The sequence below is a fragment of the Globicephala melas genome, chromosome 2 (genome assembly GCF_963455315.2).
Source record: "Globicephala melas chromosome 2, mGloMel1.2, whole genome shotgun sequence".
NCBI classification, from domain to species: domain Eukaryota; kingdom Metazoa; phylum Chordata; class Mammalia; order Artiodactyla; family Delphinidae; genus Globicephala; species Globicephala melas.
Window position 1 is genome coordinate 104,609,539 of NC_083315.2, and position 22,428 is coordinate 104,631,966.

A 22,428-nucleotide genomic window follows, 5' to 3' on the forward strand; every position below is an offset into this window, starting at 1 on the left:
CCATGTTGCTGCAAATGGCAGTATTTCATTCCTTTTATGGCTGAGTAATATTCCATTGTATATATATATACCGTATCTTCTTTATCCATTCCTCCGTCTATGGACATTTGGGTTGCTTCCATGTCTTGGCTACTGTAAATAGTGCTGCGAGGAACATTAGGGTGCATGTATCTTTTCTAATGCCGGCTGTGTGTATGCATATGTGGATGTGCATACGTATGTCCAGCTACCACCCAGGTTTGCCCACGCCAGGGAAAGGAGGGACACAGGATGGCTATCATCAGGGAATCATATGGAAACATTTGCACTTGTTTGAAATTTATTTCTGGTATCTTTATCCTCCCTCTTCTGTCTCACCCTGCCCTCAATCTGCTTGTTTAGGCAGATGATGATTGATAAGTCAATACAGTTGACTTTTGAACAATGAAAGGGTCACCCCCCAAATAATAAGAAATCCGCCTATAACTTTACAGCTGGTCCTCCATATGTGTGGTTGGTTGAATCTGGATTCAGCCAGCTGTGGATTTCGTAGTACTGTAGTATGCATCTATTGAAAAGAACCCCACATACATGTGAACCTAGGCAGTTCAAACCCGTTATTCAAGGGACAACTGTAGTTTTTTCTAAGCATGTTCTCGTTGACAGCAAGAAGGAAAGGCATTACTGATTTAAAAAAATATACATTTGTATTAATTCTCCCATAAAATTTGAGAGCTGGTTGTGGTATAATTGCTAACAAAAATTATACTGAAAGAAAAGGTCATCTTTGCAAGTCAGTGGGTTTATAATTAGTTCACAAGAACGGTGCCTTTAAATACCTAATTAACTAAAGGCCAAGTCCTCATCTAGGCAAACCATCTCTCTATCCTTTTTTCTCTGGAGAGTGGAGGTGGTAGCCTTTCCCTTCCACCTGCAGTCCTCCCAGGAAATATTTCAAAGTCTGCCTGCTTCACTGTGTCTATGCCAACCTACAGAGGGTTGTTTTGCTACAGCGATCACCAAAGCTACTTGCCTTGAAAGCAAATGGCGATGCAATAAGTTGCATTTGCTTTCCCATAAAAATAGATTGACATAATTTGATCAAGTCTTCTTTCCAGTTTAAAAGGACATGAAAATAGTCTGCTGAATGAGGGCACATGCAGTAATATGTACTTGAGTTGAGCACATCACTAATATCAGCAGAAAGGCAACTACTAATCAGCTTAACTGCTTTGCCCATGAGAAGAAAATAAAAAAACTTAACTCTTGCTGGATAGAAGCTCATTGTCTAAATTAAGGTTAGTTAGCTCTTTAGTCTTTTTTACATTTCAAGTTCTCCCATTAGAATGTCCATGAAGAAATGTTATCAGAATGCTAATCCCAATTCTTAGGTCTCCTGGAGGCACACAGGGTCTTCCCATTAGCAACAAAAGTGTGACGTTGCCTACCTATCTGGTAGTGTTTGAGAGATTTCCCAAATAACGGAGAGAAACGAACTTTCATCACAGAATTCAAATATTTAATGACAAAATTAGAGTTTGCTGTATTAGTGAATCACAGAGCAGGTGTTACTTGTCTCTGAAAGGAACAAAAATGATATTTGACATCTTAGGGAACTTCTGAAGAATTAATAACTGTACAACAGACATCAGCAGTGCCACAATTCTAAAATTTAAAAGCGAAACCTATCTTTAATATCCTTTATTGAGGGCATTCTGTAAATATTTTTACATAAATGCATAACCTTTGTTAGCCACAAAAGTAGTATTAAGACAGATTTCACTGTAATTTTAAGTCTAACACATAATCTTTATTTTTTCAGAGCTTAAAAAAGTTAACTACTGATCTTGTTACATTTTACAAATACCTTCAATATGAAACATTAACCTGAATCACTGTCTACTTCCTGTACATAGGTACCTAATAGTACTAGGGAAGAATACTACAGCTACATTCCAGGAAGAAGTGAGAACACTGGCAAGTCTCTTTTCTTTACGAGTTGTCAATACAATTTAAGAAATCCTTCACTGAAATGTAGTATTTCCAAAACTCAGTAGTGAGGTGCAGAAATGAAACAAAGAAATTAAATGTATTTTAGCAAGCCACTGAATTGGTCCCAAATAATGTGAGTCATTTTAGCAATTTTCTCTAGGTTAGATTGTATTAATATTTTGTATTGAAGCACCTTCTACAAAAGGATAGCAAAGAACCTCATGTACGTCATCACAGGACTCGCTCCTGTGCAAGAAGTCAGGAGGTCCGGGAGGGACTGGGGTTGCTGTTTGGCCTCTTCTGTGGGCAGAGGCCTAGGTAGTAGGACTTGGACACAGGGAGGTCAAGGACATGACCACAGTCTGGAAGCAAATCCATAGAGGAAGGTAAAAACAATGCAGACAGGCTTTCTTCAAATCCTGGATATTTCCAAGAAGACTTAAGTCTAAAAGGATAAGCAGAGAGTGAGGAAAGAGGGCAAGATGTGGAGTACTTATATTTATGAAGAGTAACTATCACAAGTCTACCGGAGAGGGAAAAATCTCAAATTTCACGGTATGCTTATGACCTCACCCTCTGCTACTCTAGAAGCAGCTTCACAAACACTGATGTTAGATACGTGGCGACAAATCGAGTTTGGCTGATTGTCGGGGCGTTTTAGACTTACCACTTCAATTATTTATACCAACTGTCTATCTGAAGCTAGAATTCACTTTGGGAAGATGAATATATCTGTGTGTGTACGCGCGCGCACGTGCATTTTCTATACTGAGGCCTGCAAAGAAAACCTATGTGGCGTGAGATTTTCAGCTTTTCTTAGAAATTGTAAATGCTTCCAATGGTACTCACCAGACAGCAAGTTCCTTGCTGCTTTAAACTTTTAAGACACCAAAAGAAAAGTACAAAATATTATAGTACATGTATATAGTTTACCCGATAAATTTTACAGAGAGTTTTCTTGAACTGGATCATCTCCCTAAGAGGATTCAGAAATTTTGTCTCTGGCAAATCCCATCTCCCTTTTGACACATAGTGACTAAGATCATTTTCCCCCACAATAGCCCAATTTTCTATCTCCCTGGGAATGCTTTTATCAGGAGAACTTAAGCTATTTAGATCAGCATAAATAATCCCAAAGTCATCATATGCTGCTGTGTAAGAGCCTGCAATACACATGGCCTCAATGGGTAGGAAGGAATAGAAAGGGGTCCTGAAGATCCAGGCAGCTTAAAAAAATCAGTGCATCGCAGCGGGAGGCTGAGCATATGTATCTGGGATGTACAGCTTGCCTCCTTGTTTCAGGACGACAAAGCACAGCTTTTATATTTAGCATTTTAACCTTCTAAGAAACCAAACTCCCAGACTGAAAATCCAGGCCTGTGTTGAGTGATACAAAATCAGGAGCTGTATGAACCAACCCCATTCAGTCTGACTGCAATGTAAAGGCTTCATGACTGTGCTGTTTTATGTCAGACCAGGCAAGTTGCAATTGCCATGAAATGCAATTTGTCAAGAAACCCACACTTTAAATTAGATTAATAGCAATAACAACATCAAAACCTCCAAAAATCAGATACCAAAAACCGAAGGCCATTTCCCAAGGACATCATGAAGGCGTCTCTAAACAGGCATGACTTCATAAAAAGAGAAAAAAGATTTAAAATGTAGTATCTTTTCACATTATCCTTTACACAGACCTTTATCTGGACAAATCAATTCTTGATAAAAATCCAAGCTCTTTTCAAGACCGGCTACCGTAATCTGGGACAGTGACAAAGAAACATTCATGAATGCACAGAGGTTTTTAAATGGGCTTTTCCTTAGGTCTTTCATCTCAAAATTTTATCCTTTATACGGTAATTCTAAATAATCAGCCTGGAAACAAGTAATGGAAGAATTTAAACTGTAGCTCAGAAAGTAGATTTCTATCTGTGACTCTGATTTGTTTTTTTGAATGCTGGTGATGGCTCATGCAAAAAGTTCCTACACAAAAAGCAAAATCTAAGACTGCTGTTTCCCCTGATAAATCCAATTGTTTTTTCTAATACAGATTTGTGTCTCAGGATTTAGAATCTTAACCTTCAAATTAAGAGTACCTAAGAGACTGAGTGAAGCCAATCACTGCTTGACTTTTATTTCCAACCAGGAACAATAACATCTGACGTCACCACATTAAAATGTCTTCCTGCTTAATATCAGGAAAAAAATACAGTTTAGACCTAGCTCAATATATCATTTGGTCCGAATTTCATATTCAAACTACCAAAAAAAAAACGAGAAAGCCTTAAAGAGGAAACACATACAGACACACGCATACACACAGTGGGAAAAAAATGAAGCTGATGCTTGCAGCATTTCTTAGCAAGATTATTAGGGAAATGTATAAACACAACACTTTTTCTCTCATATTAACATCTGAAAAGGAAAAATAACCTAAATGTCCACATTTGGGGAAAAAAAAAGCAAGCGGAGGTCCAGAATTCTTGTAAAAACTGCTGAACAAACTTCATTTTCTCTTCAGAGGTCACCAGGAGAGGCAGTTTCTCAGCATTTGTGCTTCATGGCAAGCTAAGGAGAGAAAGGGACACAAGTAAGATGTTATCAGCAGTGGGGAGGGTTCCTTTGCTGCTCCTTCCCCACATCCGCGATGAGAAGCGACACCAAGATCCTTCTTGCTGAGGCAGATCACCATTACAGTGCACAGTGGCCCTTAGTACATGTGCAGCGTGTCCCTAAACGGTCCACGGAGCACTGCATTTGTCACTCGTCCTTCCAGTGTTGTTGTTGGTGTACGTGTCCAGGTCAGGGAGCGTGCTACGTGATGTTCCTTCATGCCACTGAAGGAGCAAATGGAAGAGCCAAAGTAGAGGCAGAATGAGTGACCTACCCTAGAAACAAAGGCCTCTGGGCTCCCAGGTTACTAGTTATCCAGGAAGACCAACACTCTCCAAATGTATTTACTGACATCTTGTAAAGTATTAAAAATCACCAACTGTAGAGAAACAAACAAGCTGCAATAATCCACGTAATATCCTGGACATTCAACCAGGTCCAAAGCACTTGACAATTAGACTGTTTTACCAACCAGGACTGAACAATAGACCAAATTCAGACCTTGACTTACTGCTCTCACTGGTATTTGAAAAATGTGGTTTATTGAAATGTTAGATCTGTATAAATGGGAACACCAAATACCACTGTATCATTCAGTAGCTTCCCAAGCCCAGCTGGAGCCCATGATAATATATTTAAGGAAATGTATGCAGGTACAAAACATAAGATTAATCTGACATTGCTTTCCTTAGCCAGATCCCTTCCAAGGAGCCCATATACTGACGTGAAGCAGAAGCAGGGTTGAGGCTGAATTGTGATCCCTCATGTGTCTAGAGTCTGGTATTAGGGACTAGTCCCTGAGACTGGGGCTGGAGTTACTGGGGGTAGTCATGTCGCTAAATTAATTTCTACTTGGGCAGCGTCAGCTGGAAGAGCTCCAGGTGCCTGTACCTGGTGAAGCCAGCCTAAGTGAATACCCCCAAGGACCTTTTGCAGTGCTGATGCCACCAGCCAGTCAACTGTCAGATGGTGTCTGTGAAGCCCTGAGTGTGTCCAGGCTGCTGTGCTCAGTGCTGTGGGTGTCAGATGGTGTTTGTGAAGCCCTGAGTGTGTCCAGGCTGCTGTGCTCAGTGCTGTGGGTGTCAGATGGTGTTTGTGAAGCCCTGAGTGTGTCCAGGCTGCTGTGCTCAGTGCTGTGGGTTTTTGCCAAGAAGGTTAACTCCTGAACTCGAAGAGTTTACAGTCCGGGAAACATGGTGGGTGGAAATGGCAGAGCCAGGGCTCTCTCTCAGATCCGTCCCACTCCCTGGCCACACTCTGAGCCCCTCCACTGTATGGCCTCCGCTTCTTGCTCTGTCTGTAGTTTCAATACATTATTTAGCGATGTGGACCATTCAAATCAACACAGAGCTGTTAAGCGTTGTGCATAATGAATACCCAGCATAAATATTTGATCAGTGCTGCTGTCCTGTTATTCACTCAGCTGTTAACCTTCAGCTAATGGGCTTTGCCAATTTACCCACAGTCATTAATCCTCAGCAGCAGTCGTGTTGCTTCTCACACCAGACCCTGGTTACCTCTCCGGTGCAGCTGGGACTGGCACTAAGGGGAGCCCCAGCCGGGCGGGCCCGTGCCAGTTCAGCTTTGCAGAAGTACATATGGATTGGACATTTTGCCATTTGAGGTATTTTTGCGTAAAGGCGCATCATTTCCACGCTACCTCTTTTTGTTCTGTTTTTTCTTTAACTTCCTGGGAGTTAGAAGCTTTAGAATATGGAAGGCACGATGCTGTTGCTTCCCTGCTACAAATCTGCTGTATGACCTTGAGCTCGAAGTCACAATTGCCCCGTACCTCGGTTTCCTCATGTCTATAAATATCATCTCCAACTCAAATGCTTATGGATTAATGTAGATGTCAGAGTTCCTACAGAAGAGAAGTTAAAAACTTCCTTTTGCTATATTTTTGTTTTCTTAATGTTTCATGGAAAGCTTTCCCTTTCAAAGCTGTGTAAATGACACCATCTAAATAATAATAACAACAATAATAGAAAAAAACAACAATAATAGAAAAAGTTTTTACTCATACAGGGGGTATTTTTTAAGAGGCCTGGACTCTTGAGGTCCCTTCTAGCTCAGACCCACAGGGAGTAGATGACCGTGGTAGGGACAGAGGCAGCATTCCCTGCCAGTGAGGGAAATGCCACTCACCACTCCCTCCCCTACAAACGTGCGCTTGTGCAGAACAGGGCAGATCACGGTTCTTTTCTGTGGGAAATACACAGCATCTGAGGATGCCTAGGTGTGGGTATCCCTCTCGCCTGCTGACTCACCAGCCAACGCAGGCGTCAAAGCACTGCACACACTGCACTGCTGCACTTTCTGAAGCAGAGGAGAGTGAGCAGGCCTGCTTTGTGGCTGAGCTTGACTTCCCTAAGGTCTGAGAGTGTACCAAGCTCATAGTTCAGGAAGGAACCACGCTTCCCAAGCCAGGCTGAACACAGCCGGGGGAGAGGGGTTGCAGACACATTTCCATTGGCTCTGCAGGAGTCAAGTGCCCACATGTCTTGATGGCAGGCTCCTACAAAGGTGATCCACTCACTAATGTACCCGGGTCGCTGTAGGAGTCCTGGGAAAATCGAGAAAGCCACAGATAGCCTCTTCTGTTGCAGTCCAGAAGGTGTGCCCTACTCTCCAGCTGAGGTTGCATGCTCTTGTTCAACCAGGGAGCCCAGAGGAACTGTCACCCAGCACTGCCTTTCTCTGTCAGGGCTCTAACAAGTGCACTGTGTCTTGACATCTAAACACAGCCCACTCTTCATGAGTCAACAGAGCCATGTTTGGGGAGGCAGTGGTGGAAGGCCTGGGTTCCATCTCTGAACTCTCTCCTCACCAGTAGGCCTGGTAGGGGCTTGGCCAGTGAAATGACATCTTCACAGACAGCCTACACTAGTGGGACAAATCAGGAGTCCTGGTCCCTGGGAAAATAGCCACCCCTTATCTCAAGAGGTCAGCCTCCTCCTGAGGAATCCTGCCCATGCTGGTGATTCATAAGCACACATCCCAGACGTGCAGTTTTAGAAAACTGCAAGTCTGGTTATTATTGTGTCTCTCTCCCACTCCCTCAAACACAGTAAGAGACACTAGCAGCCCCTCCCCCCCAACCCTTACGGCACCCACAGGAGCGGAAGCCAGAGTAAGTGGAGACTGCCCCCTGCCGCGTCCATCTCTAGGGAAATAGGTAACTGGCTGGTACCAACCCTCCCAGTGGTCAAAGCCAGAGACCCCTGTGCCTTTGGTGGCCTAATCAGTTTCTGTTCTGACAGGTCCTGTTTGCAAGGGCTGCTCTGTGTTTAGAAAGTATCAGCATTCAGCAGGAGGCCCTCCCACCCCCCTTTGGAGGGCACAAAATCTTCACCACCAGTCCCTCCCCACCCCTGTGCTGGGATCCTCAGTCACATTTCTCCAACCCTCTACAGTGCTCATCACGTGATGGATTGGAGCAGGCTCAGCAGAAACCATTTTTATGGAAACAATTGTAACTAATATTAACTGAGGTTTATATGCACCAAGTATTATTGTTTTGTTTTTTTTTTTTTTTTGCGGTACGCGGGCCTCTCACTGTTGTGGCCTCTCCCGTTGCGGAGCACAGGCTCCGGACGCGCAGGCCCAGCGGCCATGGCTCACAGGCCCAGCTTCTCCGCGGCATGTGGGATCTTCCCCAACCGGGGCATGAACCCGTGTCCCCTGCATCGGCAGGCGGACCCTCAACCACTGCGCCACCAGGGAAGCCCTGCACCAAGTATTGTACTAACCAATTTATAGGTTTGAATGCATTCAATTCTCTCAACACCCTAGGAGAAAGGTACTATTATTAGTTAGCCCTATTTTACTGATGAGGAAACTGGGGCTTAGAGAAATTAAGCCCCTGCCCAAGGTCATGGAGTTGCTAAATCAAACACAAGATGTTAACTACCATACCATACTGTCTTCCCAACTACCTAGCAAACTTGGCCACAGTATCAGGGAAACAGGGTGACCAGGGCCAAGAATTCTGGCCATCTGGTTAGGTTATCCAACCCAGTGTTTGTATGACCTCCTCTGGGGCGGATAGTGACATGGATGACCTCCAGGTATTGTCTACTCCGCATTAGGAAGAATGATTTCACAGACTTCCTTGGTAACCTGGTTCATGGCCTAATCATTAATCTAAACTCTTATTTTAGCAGAATGTTATCAGTGCACCATTGAGTGCTCTATTCTGTATAACAAGACACGAAAGAGAATTGCTGCAGTATCGCCCTTCCCAGACTTGAAGACAATTAAAAAATAATTCCTGTAGTCTTCTCTTCTCCAAATCAACACTTTAAATGTTCCCCCAGACTTCCACTGCCCATCCGCCTTTTAAATCACTACAGTTGCTGTTGCTATATATGAAGTTGGGTAGGAATTCTAACATCTCCACTCCATCATTATTTCTATATCACAAAGGCTGCAGAAGGGACGAGGGGAACCACAATTCTGAGCTTGTTCCCTCTGTGACAGCCGCAGCAGGACAGGCTCTGGCCCCCAGCAGGGCTGCCTGCATTTTCAGCCAGGTTTGAACTCCAAATGGGCCCCTAAGGCAGCAGTACAGTAAGACACTGTCATGATAGGGAATTGATGACACAACGAGACAGGTCTGTGCAAAGGGGATGCAGGAAGGGCAGGCTAGATGCACCCACTCAGATCTGGATCTGCAGTCGGGCCTGGGCTTAAGCCTCGGGAAGGGGCCGGCCTGGCTGACCTGGGGAGATTGTCCATTCTTGGTTCCTCAGCAAAAGCGGGGTTTTCTTTTGAAGCACATTAATTTTTTCCCCAAAGGTCACCTGAAAAGCCTATCTTGAAAGGCCAGATCATGAGTCTGACATGCCAACAATTATCAGCAAAAGTTGTTTCTGGAAACCTAAATTCAAAATCACTAGCCAGAAAGGAGCTGCCCTTTGATCCAAAGTACAAGAACAGTAATAAATCCTCTTTTATCACCTGACCAACAGGGCTTCTCTTTCCTTTGGTTTGTGACTGCCTTAGATAGCTGGCTGCCAATAAAAACTCCCCCTTCCCCTCCAGAAAGGCACATTTTCAGTGCATGTGTACACCTGAGGCATGTGGAAAACACCATTCTCTGGACCCAGAGGCAGGTGGGAATTTTGCAGGCAGCTCTGCACTAGTCAGGTCAGCCTTAGGAGGTCCAAGGCCCCTCCACAGGGGAAACTAGCCCTGAGACTAGAATTTGCTTTTTTGTATAGTAAAGAGATAAGAACACAGGATGCGAGGCTCATGACAGCATGGAAAAGTAAGCACGAGAGCCCACAGTCCTCTTTCAAGCACTGGCTAACAGAGGAGGGATATTCTTACACCTGTCCTGCCCCTACCCCCATCCTGTTCCCAGAAATGGGAGCCTTAAACTTCTGGGTAGGAAGTAAAGATGGTCCACATTTCCCAAAGATACGGGGTCAGAGACAGGGATGAAGACAGCAGAAACGAGATAACCAAAGAAACAGGTCCAAGAAGAAATCTTCCCAACTCCGGTACTTACTAAGTAGCAGAAGGAAACTGTATACAGAGGCCAAAAAAAAAAATAAAAAAAGGCTTGACTTTGTCCCTCCCACCTGGGAAACATACTGAAATAAAGTTTTGGGCACCAAAGCTCCCTGACAACCCAGAGCTGAGCCCTCGGCCGTGCTGCGGGACCCACCTTGTGTGCAGTTTCTGCAAACTGCTGGGCGCTGTTCTTCATGTCTTCCGTCTTCTCCTCTGCGCGGCCTAAGCGCTCCCCACGCTCGTTCAAGGCCTGGCTCGCTTTCTGCACTGCACTGGTCACGCTGTCGGCTGCTGAATGGAGGATGCTGTTTCCTGAAAGGGGACAGGAAGAGCATCAGAAGCTGGCTCGGCTGACCTACAGTGACACCCCCACCCAGGGTGAGCACCCCGAAAAAGCAAGGTGGGTCAGACTCTGGAAAGGCCTTGAGTGTCTAGGAAACAAGCCGACTTCTCTTCTGACTTGGTCTGACTGACTCGCTTTTAGGAAGAATACCCACTGACCGTAGGACCTGGGCAAGTGCTGAAGGCTTCTTCCGCAGCCCCATCACTGACAGCACTCATTTCCGTTCTGCCGGCATTCTGTTTGGTGAGGCTCAGAAGAGCGGGGCCCATCTGAATTTAGGACTTGACTTGCAAAGGTAGATGGGAACCCTGACAAGTCCATAGAATTAGGCAAGTTCAGTGAGACATATCTGGATCATATGAGCATTTCCTCTTGACCTGGGGTTTAGATGGATAACCACAGGAAAACTGGGAGTACAGAACTCCAGATATGATGCTCTGTATTCCTTTCAACTGTTCCCTTCCATTTTACCCCTTCACCCCTATATGCACAGCCCCACGTAAGAAGCTGTGGATCAGTCTCAAAGTTCAGAGGAGAGATGTCAGTTCCCAACCTTGAATCCCGAGCCATGGCCTGGTTGGTTGGTCCTCTTTGCCTCTGATCTCAAGTATATGAAATATGGGGCCTCAGCACTGTACTTAGCCAGCAGGTAAAAAAACAGTGACAGAAACCTGTCCTAGAAGGAACTTGGCACTCCCAGATTCATGAATGATGATACTGAGAAAGTTGAAAACCATCACATTTCAAATGGTTATGCATTCGTGACATCCCAGGTACCAGGACTGGAAAAGAGATCCAACAGTGACGAACTGGCAGGTGCGTAACCCATGGAGACCTAGAAACTTGCCAGATTACAACCAAAGGAGATTTATAGCTGTATTTTGTTAATGCTGAGTGCAAGATAGTTAAATGGCATTTTATATAATAGCTTTGTGTCTCTGAATACGTTTTTATTACATCATTTAACTTTGTACCTGGGAGGGATGCATCTAGCCACAGACAGCTTTTAATAGAAACGTAATTTCCACTGGTCTCAGCTGCAAAGGCTTCCTCATTTCTCCTCTGTGGGAACAGTCTGTGGTTTGTGGAAAAGGATCTCAGGCAAAGAAAGTGCCTGCCCCAGAGGAAGCACTTTGTAAATTGTTTTCCATTTTTCTTCTTTAGGGGTGGATTTCAAGGGCTTCCACTCTGCACTAAGGGGAGGAGAATGGAGTTAGCTTACTATTACTCAGCTGCATCAACCACTACTGGAGCCAAGATAAGTCAGCACAGATTAACAGAGGAGATGTGGCTCTGGAGAAACTGGCTGAATGCAAGGGCTGGAATGGAAGGTCTGTCTCGGTCTTCAGAACAGATTTAGGAGGAGAAATCTGGGTTCCCATTTGCTTTCATATCATGGTTATGATTATAGCCTATCACCACTGCTTAATATTTGAATAGCATTTTGCAATCATAAAGCATCTTTACAAATATTGTCTCATTTGATTTTCACAGAAATTCTACTGAGAAGACTGAGACTAGGTGAGGTTCAGGGCTTCCGCAAGATCATGTCACTAGGGAAGTGACATAGCTAGCACTGGAACCTGGTTTCCCAATGCCTTTTCCTTATTCTGTACCTTCCTCTCTGCAGGTGCGGTGTTGGTCATGGAAAGCAATCACTATGACAGAATTGTGAGAACACCAGCATAGATAGGTTTTGACGGGTTATTTCCCAAGGTAATGCCTGTTTCTGTCCTAAAGAAACCTATTCCTCTTGGTAAATGAAGAGTTATTGCCTAAGCTGCATTGCAAGCCAGGTGCTCCCAAGAAGGAACAGGCCAATGGGAAAGAATAAGACAGTGAAGGGACTGAAGGTGCAGAGGAGTTGGGGGAGGGCACAAGAAAATCTCCCCTTCCTGCTTCCTTCCACATGCCCACAGCTTAGCTGCCAGAGGCCAGAGAAAAGATGGGGCAGGGTACCTGCAACTCCACAGCCAGGAACAGCTGCATTAAACCAAAGGGATTTTAGAATTAGTTATCATAAAATCAAGAGGGTATATAACCAGGATAGGTTTTCTCCCCATCGGAACTGACCCTCATGGTGCCCTCAAAGTGAGACACATCTGTGTTTCTAGAATGAATCTGCTTTGTGTGAGCCATACTGTTTTCCTGTCATGACTTTCTTAATCTTGTACAGACGTCAGATCAACACTGCACCCAGTTTTATATGATACTGTTTAACCAAGAGTTGTTATAACTAAAAGAGAACCAAATGCTGTCTTCATTATTCAGTGATGACACTGCTGACCACTATCAATAAAAAATCCACCTTCAGTTATTTTCAGCCACGAGGATGGATTTGAACAAATCTCATCACCTCAGTTGAAATGTCCTCCCCTGGTTTCAATTCTACCTGTATTTCAGGCTCAGTGAAGTCCCATCGCCTTTATCAAGGTTCAGGTCAATTACATTCTCTTCTCAACTTTGTAAGAACTGTCTGTATCCTTCTTGGGTGACTGATCAAGTACAGTCATGGGCAACTCTTCTACCTCATTTCTTCACCCACAGATGCGATGACTTCCCAGCTGGATTATATATTCCCTGAGGGCACCTTTCGCTCTGCTGACCATTCCCTAAATCCTGAATCTTCCTCCTCTAGATTCGGGTCTCCCGCTTGCTTGCTCTATTCTCTCTGATATCTTGCAAATGCTGTAATCCCAGGGTTCTGTCCTTGGCCCTCTTCTCTTTCTCATTCTGCAGACTCTCCCTAGGACAATTCTACTCAGTTCATGGCTTCAATGACCAAATTTTTGCTTTTTTCTAGGTTGTGCTGCTGAGGCTCCAGACCCACGATTTCTTACTGGGCAACTTCAGGTGAGTCACCGAAAATCATATTGAATTTGGTATGTCTATACCTGACCCCATTATCACACCTGCTTTTCCTTTGGGGTCCCCTGCTCGGTCAATAACTCCCCTATCTGCCCAGCTTTCTCCTCAATTCAGAAATCTGGGAGCCCAGTCCAGATTCCTCCCTCACTTTTACCACATACGACTACAAGTCATCTGCTGTCCAGCCCTCTACTCTTCGCCCTCTTTGCCAGCTTCATTATCTCTCTGTGGATCCAGTCCCTCTTGCCTTCAGAGATACAGCAATAGCCTTTTGTTGTTAGGTGTCCCCACACCTTTTGTGGTTCATCTTCCACACATTTCTAGAGTACACTTTTAAAAAGGCAAATTTGTTACCATCTTCTCACTGCTTCCAAGAAGAAATTGAGAACTTTGCCCTGCCTCACTCTCAGCTTATCTTAGAACCTCATCCATTTTTCCTCTCCCTAGCGATCTCCAATCCCACGCCTTGCCAGATTACCTAAATTTTCGCAGATGTGTCATGTTTCTTTTACCTGTATGCTTTTGTGCTTACTGCTACCTCTGTGTGAACTCTGAGTCTCATCTTAGCCTTCCCACTTACTCCTATGTGCTTCAGTACACTTCATACCCCTTTCCTAGGAAGGACTGTCATGTCTAGCCCACCCTAAACCATTGTTGCCCCCAACATACACAGTATCTTGTGTCTATTTCAAATGGTGCATTTATCATAATGCATGTAATTGCTGGGTATCTAGTGTGAGCTCCTTGAAGGCAGGGGCTGGGCCTTTCTCACTTTTGTATTTGCAATCCCTGGCACATAGGAGAGACTCAATAAACGTTGGTTGGCTTAGAGGCAGGAAAAATATATCATCCTTCTGCTGATTTCTCCATGGCTTAGCAGAGGGTTGGACGCATGACTGATGCTGTTACATGATCTAACTAGGTCTTCAAATTCTAAACCTGCCAAATGACTAAGGGTTTAGTCTGTGTCTAATGAAGCCAGCTATCTCACCTAGAGATTGTGCCAGGAATTCAGTGAATTAAGTCAACAACAAAATGCAAAAAGGGGAATGCTTTTGCTATAGTGAACGCGAAGAGAAAGTTGGTGAAAAATCTGTTGTTACCAGCCTTAAAATAAACAACTACAAGGTCTAAAAATAACAGAAGTTAAATAGCTTTTAAATCCAATGCAAGAATAGCAGTTGCCTGACCACTTACTACGTTCTAGGCACTTACTAACATCTGCTCCTCACAACAGCCTTATGCGATGACACATCACTGATCCCGTTTTTACCAACGCGAGCACCAACGGACAGAGAGAGGGTTAGCAGTGCACCAAGGATCCCACGGTAAGTGAAGAGCAGAGCTATGTTTTGAACTCAGGAAGCCCAGCTCCAGAGCCAGTTCTCTTACTCACTGTTATATTGGCTCTCCATGGGAATTTTCTTGTATTTGAGATTAATACAGTCTGCATTAACTGTATGGAATGAAGACTTCAGTGTAGCAGTTCCTAAAGCATTTCTTAACGCCGTAATACAAAAGAAAACATCTTGTCATTATTACAAGCTAAAACAATTTACTATAGAAAATCTAGAATACATATTACTATAAAAAGGCAATAAAATCGCGTAGTATTCAATTGCTTAGAGATAACCACATTTACATTTATGGTACATTTTATTCTAGTAATTTTTCTGTCTATGTTTTTCTAAAACATGGTTGTGGCCATACTATATATATTTAGTACTGTATCCTATTGTGGGTACTTTCCCATGCCATGGAAAATTCTTTGAAAATACTGTTTATAATGGCTACATAACACTGTTGTAATTTATTCAGTTATTTCCCTTTTCATTATTGGGTGCGTGTTCAAAAGTGTCCATCCTTCCTTCTTCCGTGCACACCATTATATTTCAACTTCTGTATACACTGCAGTGTGCTCACCACCAAAAGCTTAATTTCCATCTGTCACCATACAGTTGACCCCTTTTTTATCTATTTCATCCTCCTCCGACCCCCTTCCTCTCTGGTAACCACTACTCTGTTCTTTGTATCTATGTATCTGTTTTCCTTTTGTTTGGCTTGTTCATTTTTTTAAAAATTAATTTTAACTTAAAAAATATTCCACATATGAGTGAAATCGTACTGTATTTGTATTTTCCTTTCTGATTTATTTCACTTAGCATAATACCCTCAAGGTCCATCCGTGTTGTCACAAATGGCAAGATTTCATTTTTTTATGGCTGAGTTCCATTGTCTACACACACACACACACACACACACACACACACACACACACACACACACACACACACACACACACACACACACACACACACACCCATATCTTCTTTATCCATTCATCCATCAGTAGGCTCTTAGTGTTTCCATATCTTGGCTTTTTATAAACGATGCTTCAGTGAACACAGGGGTGCATGTATCTTTTTGAATTAGTGTTTTCATATTCTTCAGATAAATACCCAGAAATGGAATAGCTGGATCATATGGTAGTTTATTCTTAATTTTTTGAGGACTCTCCGTATTGTTTTTCATAGTGGCTGCACCAATTTAGATTCCCAACAACAGTGCTGAGGGTTTCCCTTTCTCCACACCCTCTCTAACACCTTTTTGAAAATAACCAATTCTAATGGGCATGAGGTAATATCTCATTGTGATTTTAATTTAAATTTCCCTAATAACCGGTAGAATTAAGAAAACAGTTCCATTTACCATTGCAACAAAAAGAATACCTAGGAATAAATTTAACAAAGGAGGTAAAAGACCTACACATTGACAACTGTAAGACACTGTTGAAAGAAACTGAAGACACAAAGACATGGAAAGACAGTCCATGCTCATGGACTGGAAGAATTAACACTGTTAAAAATATCCATTACCCAAAGAAATTTACAGGTTAAATGCAACCCCAATGACATTTTTCACAGAACAAGAACAAAAAATCCTAAAATTTATATGGAACCACAAAAGACCCCAGATGGCCAAAGCAATCCTGGCAACAAAGAACAAAGCTGGAGGTATCACACTCCCTGACTTAAAATTATACTGCAAAGTTATATTTAATCAAAACAGTATGGTATTGGCAGAAAAACAGACATACAGATCACTGGAAATGAACTGAGAGCCGAGAAACAAATCCACACACACATGAAAAACTAATCTACATAAGGGAGCGAAGAACATGCAACAGAGAAAAGATTGTCTCTGCAGTAAATGGTGCTGGGAAAACTAGACAGCCACATGCAAAAGAATGAAACTAGACCACTATATTATACCATACACAAAAATCAACTCAAAATGGATTAAACACTTGAATGTAAGACCTGAAACTATAAAAATCCTAGAAGAGAACATAGGCAGTATGCTCTTTAACTTTGGTCTTACCAGTATCTTTCTGGATATGTCTCCTCAGGCAAGGGAAACAAAAGCAAAATTAAACAAATGGGATTACATGAAACTAAAAAGCTTCTGCACATGAAAGGAAACCATCAAAAAAAAACCCAAAAAAGACAACTTACTGAATAGAGCAAGGTATTTGCAAATCATGTATCTGATAAGGGATTAATAAAATAAAGAACTCATACAACTTAATAACAATAAAAAACAAAAATTAAAAAATGGGCAGAGGATCTGAATAGGCATTTTTCCAAAGAAGACACACAGATGGCCGACAGACACATGGAAAGGTGCTCAGCATCCCTAATTATTAGGCAAGTTTTGTTTTTAAAATGAGGCTGCAGTTACTTTCTTGGATTTACATGCACACACACACAATCTTTGTCCATAACTCTGATAATTCCTCGAGATTAAACTGCTGGTTCAAAGGACATACAGTTTTTGAGGCTCTTGGTGCATGCTGAAAATTGCTTCCCTGAAAGACTCATTCAGTATTCAGAACTATGCATTTGAGTGCATGCTATGTGCCAAGCACTGTGACCTTGACAAACAGGCAGAATGACTTTGAGGGAGTGTTTTAAGTTCTCTGATCTTTAGTTTCCTCATCTGTAACTCCACCTCATGTGGTTGTTGTAGAAGTTAAGATGAAGATGTATGTATACAAAGTGCCTACAGGTGCTCAGTGAATGTCTATCCCTCTACCTCCCTAAGACCACATCCACTCTAGGAACTTTGGAAAAAGTACACAATCCCACCCAGTTTCTTTGCATGTCTCCTCTTTTATCTTGGGGCTAAGTGTCTTGAAGCTCTCAGGAGACACTTAGATCTGTGTATACTTGCTGTGTGCACCTCAGAGAGAGCTGAACTCATGTTCATTAAATCAAGGCATGCCTTGTAAAGAAGGATGCTTAACTCAAAAGTTGGGGCCCATCATACTGTGCTGAGTTAAATCTGGAAATAAAGGTCTCCTGAGGCAGATAGAACAGTAATTCTCTCTAAATAGGCAGGAAGCACATTAATACCCAAATTTATTCAAACAGTCTAAGAGGCTGTCAACCACTGCAAATAATGTCAACTACTTTTTGAACTACAGTCTCTGAGAATAGAGCAGAGACCAGTCTTACTTCACTGATGTTGCATTCACATTGGTTCCGCTCAATAGGTGCTTTAAAAAATATATTATGCTGGCATATTTTACGTTAAGTGATTGAGAAGACCTTCCTGAGAGAGCAATTTGAGATAAAGCTATAACGTTGTGTTCAGTCACTGTTTGAAAACAATGAAAATAAATTTAAATGTATAGGAAAATGAGGGGAAAACAATAAGGTATATTGAAAAGTGACAATGGAAGAGAAAGGAGGATTTTTTTTAAAAGCCCACAGACGACACCAACAAATATAAACATAATTTCTTTATATCATCCTAGACTTCAGGTTGTATCTTCGTAATCAAAATTCCTAATTCTATAGCTAGTAAAGAGTCAATTTAAATAGAATTTTCAGCAGGTGTTTCCTATATTAAACACACATGTAGATATATGAAGTGCAAAATACTCATCATGTTTGGAAAAAAGCAGGAAAATCATCTAAAAAATAAACGATTGATAAACCTAAGGCAGTCTATACTCGGAGTTGAGTAAACATGGTCATCTCAGGGCACTCTTTTAAAACAGAAATCTGGTAATAGTTTTGCATGGACTATTTGTATTCTATAATCAGTTTGACCACTTAGGAATAACTGTACGATAAAGCCCCATTTATCCAAACTAATTTAAAGGAAAACCAATTATGAAAAAAACTGGATTTGGGTTTTAGTACCATAAACTTAAAAAATGGGCAGGGAGATCTATTTTATTTTTTTTTTCTATTTACCTTTTCTTAAAATTCAAACAAAGTCACAAAAATTATAATCATCCTCATCAGTTCACTCAGTCCCATGTAATTAATTTTTTTTTCATCTTGATCTTTTGTTAGCACTTTTATGAATTCATCAGTTTTCCATTAGAGTTCTGAAAACGCTTATTCATTCAGTTCAGCAGTATAGGCAGTTACCAGAAACCTGTACTTGTCAGAGTCTTTTGCATAAATTCCCTGAAGACGAAACCCTTTTATAGGAACATTTTTGCAAAAGCATCAGAATACACCCAGAACTCTCTGTAAATGACAAAAGACTTAAAAAGGACCACAGTTAAAGATTTGATGAAAGTTCATAATAATGCAATAGACAAGGAAATTTAGTTATTTCTGAGATATACATTTTAAAGTAATAACTAGAATTATGGCTTATAACATTATACCAGAACATATAAGATTTTTAGAAATTTCATGTAATGTCTGAAACATTTATATTGACATATTACCATACAAATAACCCAAAGAAAGTTTAGTATTACTTGTTGGGGTTTTTTTTTTTGTTTTTTTAATACTGCAGGTTCTTATTAGTCATCAGTTTTATACACATCAGTGTATACATGTCAATCCCAATCGCCCAATTCAGCACACCACCATCCCCACCCCACCACGGTTTTCCCCCCTTGGTGTCCATACTTTTGTTCTCCACGTCTGTGTATCAACTTCTGACCTGCAAACCAGTTAATCTGTACCATTTTTCTAGGTTCCACGTACATGCGTTAATATATGATATTTGTTTTTCTCTTTCTGACGTACTTCACTCTGTATGACAGTCTCTAGATCCATCCACGTATCAACAAATGACTCAATTTCATTCCTTTTTATGGCTAAGTAATATTCCATTGTACATATGTACCACAGCTTCTTTATCCATTCATCTGTCAGTAGGCACTTAGGTTGCTTCCATGACCTGGCTATTGTAAATAGTGCTGCAATGAACATTGGGGTGCATGTGTCTTTTGGAATTATGGTTTTCTCTGGGTATATGCCCAGTAGTGGGATTGCTGGATCATATGGTAATTCTATTTTTAGTTTTTTAAGGAACCTCCATACTGTTCTCCATAGTGGCTGTAGCAATTTACATTCCCACCAACAGTGTAAGAGGGTTCCCTTTTCTCCACACCCTCTCCAGCATTTGTTGTTTGTAGATTTTCTGATGATGCCCATTCTGACTGCTGTGAGGTGATACCTCATTGTAGTTTTGATTTGCATTTCTCTAATAATTAGTGATGTTGAGCAGCTTTTCCTGTGCCTCTGGGCCATCTGTATGTCTTCTTTGGAGAAATGTCTATTTAGGTCTTCTGCCCATTTTTGTATTGGGTTGTTTGTTTCTTTAATATTGAGCTGCATGAGCTGTTTATATATTTTGGAGATTAATCCTTTCTCCGTTGATTCATTTGCAAATATTTTCTCCCATTCTGAGGGTTGTCTTTTCGTCTTGTTTATAGTTTCCTTTGCTGTGCAAAAGCTTTGAAGTTTCATTAGGTCCCATTTGTTTTTGTTTTTATTTCGATTACTCTAGGAGGTGGATCAAAAAAGATCTTGCTGTGATTTATGTCAAAGAGTGTTCTTCCTATGTTTTCCTCTAAGAGTTTTATAGTGTCTGGTCTTACATTTAGGTCTCAAACCCATTGTGAGTTTATTTTTGTGTATGGTGTTATGGAGTGTTCTAATTTCATTCTTTTACATGTAGCTGTCCAGTTTTCCCAGCACCACTTATTGAAGAGACTGTCTTTTCTCCATTGTATATCCTTGCCTCCTTTGTCATAGATTAGTTGACCATAGGTGCGTGGGTTTATCTCTGGGCTTTCTATCTTGTTCCATTGATCTGTTTCTGTTTTTGTGCCAGTATCGTATTGTCTTGATTCCTGTAGCTTTGTAGTATATTCTGAAGTCAGGGAGTCTGATTCTTCCAGCTCCGTTTTTTTCCCTTAAGACTTCCTTGGCTATTCGGGGTCTTTTGTGTATCCATACAAATTTTAAGATGTTTTGTTCTAGTTCTGTAAAAACTGCCATTGGTAATTTGATAGGGATTGCATTGAATCTGTAGATTGCTTTGGGTAGTATAGTTATTTTCACAGTATTGATCTTCTAATCCAAGAACATGGTATATTTCTCCACCTGTTTGTGTGATCTTTGATTTCTTTCATCAGTGTCTTATAGTTTTCTGCATACAGGTCTTTTGTCTCCCTAAGTAGGTTTATTCCTAGTTATTTTATTCTTTTTGTTGCAATGGTAAATGGGAGTGTTTCCATAATTTCTTTCAGATTTTTCATCATTAGTGTATAGGAACGCAAGAGATTTCTGGGCATTAATTTTGTATCCTGCAACTTTACCAAATTCATTGATTAGCTCAGTTTTCCGGTGGCATGTTTAGGACTCTCTGTGTATAGTATCATGTCATCAGCAAATAGTGACAGTTTTACTACTTCTTTTCCAATTTGTATTACTTTTATTTCTTTTTCTTCTCTGATTGCCGTGGCTAGGACTTCCAACACTATATTGAATAGTAGTGGTGAGAGTGGACATCCTTGTCTCATTCCTGATCTTAGAGGAAATGCTTTCAGTTTTTCATCATTGAGAATGATGTTTGCTGTGGGTTTGTCGTATATGGCCTTTATTATGTTGAGGTAGGTTCCCTCTATGCCCACTTTTTGCCGAGTTTTTATCATAAATGGGTGTTGAATTTTGTCAAAAGCTTTTTCTGCATCTATTGAGATTATCATATGGTTTTTATTCTTCAATTTGTTAATATGGTGTATCACATTGATTGATTTGCGTATATTGAAGAATCCTTGCATCCCTGGGATAAATCCCACTTGATCATGATGTAAGATCCTTTTAATGTGTTGTTGGATTCTGTTTGCTAGTATTTTGTTGAAGATTTTTGCATCTGTATTCATCAGTGATATTGGTCTGTAATTTTCTTTTTTTGTAGTATCTTTGTCTGGTTTTGGTATCAGGGTGATGGTGGCCTCATAGAATGAGTTTGGGAGTATTCCTTCCTCTGCAGTTTTTTGGAAGAGTTTGAGAATCATGGGTGTTATCTCTTCTCTAAATGTTTGATAGAGTTCACCTGTGAAGCCATCTGGTCCTGGACTTTTGTTTGTTGGAAGATTTTTAATCACAGTTAAAATTTCATTACTTGTGATTTGTCTGTTCATATTTTCTGTTTCTTCCTGGTTCAGTCTTGGAAGGTTATACCTTTCTAAGAAATTGTCCATTTCTTCCAGGTTGTCCATTTTATTGGCATAGAGTTGCTTGTAGTAGTCCCTTAGGATGCTTTGTATTTCTGCAGTGTGTGTTTTAACTTCTTTTTCATTTCTAATTTTATTGACTTGATTCCTCTCCCTCTTTTTCTTGATGAGTCTGGCTAATGTTTTATTAATTTTGTTTATCTTCTCAAAGAACCAGCTTTTAGCTGTATTGATCTTTGCTATTGTTTTCTTTGTTTCTACTTCATTTATTTCTGCTCTGATCTTTATGATTTCTTTCCTTCTGCTAACTTTGGGTTTTGTCTGTTCTTCTTTCTCTAGTTCCTGTAGGTGTAAGGTTAGATTGTTTACTTGAGATTTTTCTTGTTTCTTGAGGTAGGCTTGTATAGCTATAAACTTCCCTCTTAGAACTGCTTTTGCTGCATCCCATAGGTTTTGGATCATTGTGTTTTCATTGTCACTTGTCTCTAGGTAGTTTTTGATTTCCTCTTTGATTTCTTCAGTGTTATCTTGGTTATTTAGTAACGTATTGTTTAGCCTCCATGTGTTTGTGTTTTTTACGTTTTTTTCCCTGTAATTCATTTCTGATCTCATA

General features: G+C 41.2%; 1 protein-coding gene across 4 annotated transcripts in view; it reads right to left on the reverse strand.

The window, feature by feature from the left end:
- Positions 1–1,665: 1,665 nt before the first annotated feature.
- Positions 1,666–22,428, reverse strand: part of STXBP6 (syntaxin binding protein 6) — a 273,630-nt gene continuing 252,867 nt past the window's right edge. For all 4 annotated transcript variants that reach the window (XM_060294688.1, XM_060294687.2, XM_060294686.2 and 1 more), the window contains 2 exons: positions 10,259–10,416; positions 1,666–4,539 (listed from right to left, as the gene is read on the reverse strand). In XM_060294688.1, coding sequence (XP_060150671.1) covers positions 4,516–4,539; positions 10,259–10,416 — 182 coding nt within the window. In that variant the 3' untranslated portion in view covers positions 1,666–4,515. The remainder of the gene's footprint in view (positions 4,540–10,258; positions 10,417–22,428) is intronic.